At 36.0% G+C, this 2,853-nt stretch overlaps 1 protein-coding gene across 1 annotated transcript in view; it reads left to right on the plus strand.

Annotated features, from left to right (window-relative positions):
• Positions 1-1,466, plus strand: part of LOC106106836 (hepatocyte growth factor-regulated tyrosine kinase substrate) — a 13,428-nt gene extending 11,962 nt beyond the window's left edge. The window contains exon 14 of the mRNA XM_013287495.1: positions 2-1,466. Within this exon, the coding sequence (XP_013142949.1) occupies positions 2-821 (820 nt within the window). The 3' untranslated portion in view covers positions 822-1,466. The remainder of the gene's footprint in view (position 1) is intronic.
• Positions 1,467-2,853: the final 1,387 nt, after the last annotated feature.

The following is a 2,853-nucleotide window of genomic DNA, read 5'->3' on the forward strand; positions in this document are numbered from 1 at the left end:
CGTCGCAAATGCCCATGTCGAGTCAAATGATGCAAGGGCAGGCTTTAGCGCAGAGCCAAGCGGCTATCAGCCAAAACCAAAATGTACTCCCTACCGTACCACAAGTGACCCAAGGTGCTACTCAGATACCGCAACCTCAACAAAGCCAATACACCCAAGGTCATATATCTATGCAAGGTCAACCCGGCCAGCAGATGATGATGCAAGGACAGCAGTTGAACATTCCACAACAAAACCAACATAGCTTAAGTCAGGGGCAACAGATGCCACAAAACCAAATGCAACAAGTACAGGGTCAGCAAATGATGCAGGCGCATCAAATGAATCAACAAATGATGCCCAATAATTTACCCCAGCAAATGCAAATGCAACCACAGATGGGGCAAATCCCTGGCCAACAAATACAATCACAAGGTCAACAGATGCCTCAGGGACAGCAGATGCCCAATCAAGGGCAACAAATGCTACCACAGGGACAACAAATGCTTCCACAGGGACAACAGATGTCACCTCAAGGCCAGCAGATGTCATCTCAAGGACAACAAATGGCTGCTCAAGGGCAACAGATGCCATCCCAAGGACAACAAATGGCAGCTCAAGGGCAACAGATGCCATCTCAAGGTCAACAAATGCCACCTCAAGGGCAACTACCACAAGGTCAACAAATTCCCCAAAATTTTCAAGGTCAACCTATGAAGATGCAACAACAAAACTTTACCAATGGTCCACAACCCCAACAACAAAATCCTAATCAGCAGGCGCAAACCTCAAACAAATCCGAGCATAACAACAACACTGCAGAGTTAATTAGTTTTGACTGAACAAAAAGCTTTTAGTTAATATGGAGAGATAATATATTTATATCAATGACTGGGATCGTAATAGTTATTTGGATAATTGAGAATGTTTACGTGATATGTACTCAATAAAATAAGAAACTTTTAGAAATGTGATAAGTTGAAGATAAAGCCAAAATACAGCTGTATGGACCATTTGTTTAACGTAATAACCACTAAATATGACAGATCCCGTTCAGAGCATACCAATATGAGAAAGTTATTTAATGCTACTGTTTTAGGTTTATAAAGACGAGCACAGTTGTTATGGACATAATAATATAACTACGTTCTTGTATCAAAGCACCATTTAATTACCAGGTCTGGTAGAGGCCAGTTTTTAATCAGAATAAATATATGTTCATTTGTTAAAGTAATTTAAAGAAATTGACGGTTTTAAGATTTATTCAGGCTTACTATATTTAGAGTTAGAACTACTGCATTGTAATGTTAAATTTTATCATCACAGAATTTTATTCACTTCAAGTTTAATATTCAGGTAGTGTCCTAGGTTTTAATGATGGCCTTGTAATCTATGTAAATGTGCAAACGTGTATAAATACGTCAGTCGTAGTTATCTAGATATTATATTAAAAAAAATAATAGAAATTAAAAATTATTTCCTTTTGTGCAAATATTTGTTTTATAATTTGTTTTATATTTAAGTTATGATTTTATGATATCAATAAAATATAAACTATTATATCGTGTCTTTTTATCCACCAACATATTTACCATACATGCTCAATAACTTACCACCTGAAATAGCAAATCTAAATTTAAAATTTAAACTATTTGTTAAACGTTTGGAAAGCCATCTTTTTGATAATAGCCTATGATTATAATATTTTATTTAATACAGTATATTATGTATGAACGTATTATATATAATTTTATACAAAAAAAAAATACAATTATGCTACAATCCTCTACGACACTACATATGTAATATTGTAACACTGCACCCGCGGACAAACCAATTATATGGATTTAAAGTTGCCAAAAATTTGACTACATTTTATTTTCATTTTCTAATGCTTGATTTTTATATATTATACTCCGGGGACTATAACAATACCCCCTGCAAGAAGGCAGACATTTCTGATGAGGCAAACGACCTCCCAGACAGTTTATATACCGCGCGGCTCGTATTGCTAGAAGGTATGTAGTGAAACTTTACTTAATTTCAAGTGCTTGATTTTTATATATGATACTCGAGAGACTTTAATTACATCTCCTGCAAGGAGATAGACAGTCTGGTTAGAATAAAAAAACTCCCAGAAACTTTATAAGGTATTTACAATTAAAGTTTCTGAGAGTTTGTTTGACTAGTCTAAAGTGTCTGGCAGCTTGAAGTCGCGCCTTCAACCGCCTAGGCGGTTTTCTAATAATCTCCCGAGCACAATGTTTAAAAATTAAGTTTTTGAACTTAAGTAAAGTCCCGCTTACTTTCACGTTTTAGTCTTACAAACCGCGCAGACACTGAAAGTGTCTAGGAGGTCGTTTGCCCCATTAGAAATGTCTGCCTTCTTGCAGGGGGTATTTTTATAGTCCCCGGATTATGATATATAAAAATCAAGCATTTGAAAGTAAGAAAAGTTCCAATATTTACGTTTTAGTGTTACGAGCCGCGCGTAACTAAAAGTGTCTGGAATGCCGTTTGTCCCTTCAGAAACGTCTGCCTTCTTGCAGGGGGTATTGTTGTAGACCCCTGAGTATAATATATAAAAATCAAGCATTTGAAAATAAGAAAAGTTCCAATGTTTACGTTTTAGTATTACAATCCGCACTCTATAGTCTATGACATTGGTAGGTTTTCAGCACATCTTAAATGTCAAATGTCAAAAATATTTTTATTTTGACAGTAACAGAAAATAAATTGCAAATTGCTTCATGTAATGTAAGCAAATTGGCATAGGTAATTTTACTTGGTGGTTGCTGGTAGAGGGTGGTGTGGTGTGGGTTTTGTGTTGACATTGGTGTGGGGATGGATTCCTAACAGCCGCCAAATGTATCT

This window comes from Papilio polytes, unplaced genomic scaffold, assembly GCF_000836215.1.
Source record: "Papilio polytes unplaced genomic scaffold, Ppol_1.0 DF822067.1, whole genome shotgun sequence".
NCBI classification, from domain to species: Eukaryota; Metazoa; Arthropoda; class Insecta; order Lepidoptera; family Papilionidae; genus Papilio; species Papilio polytes.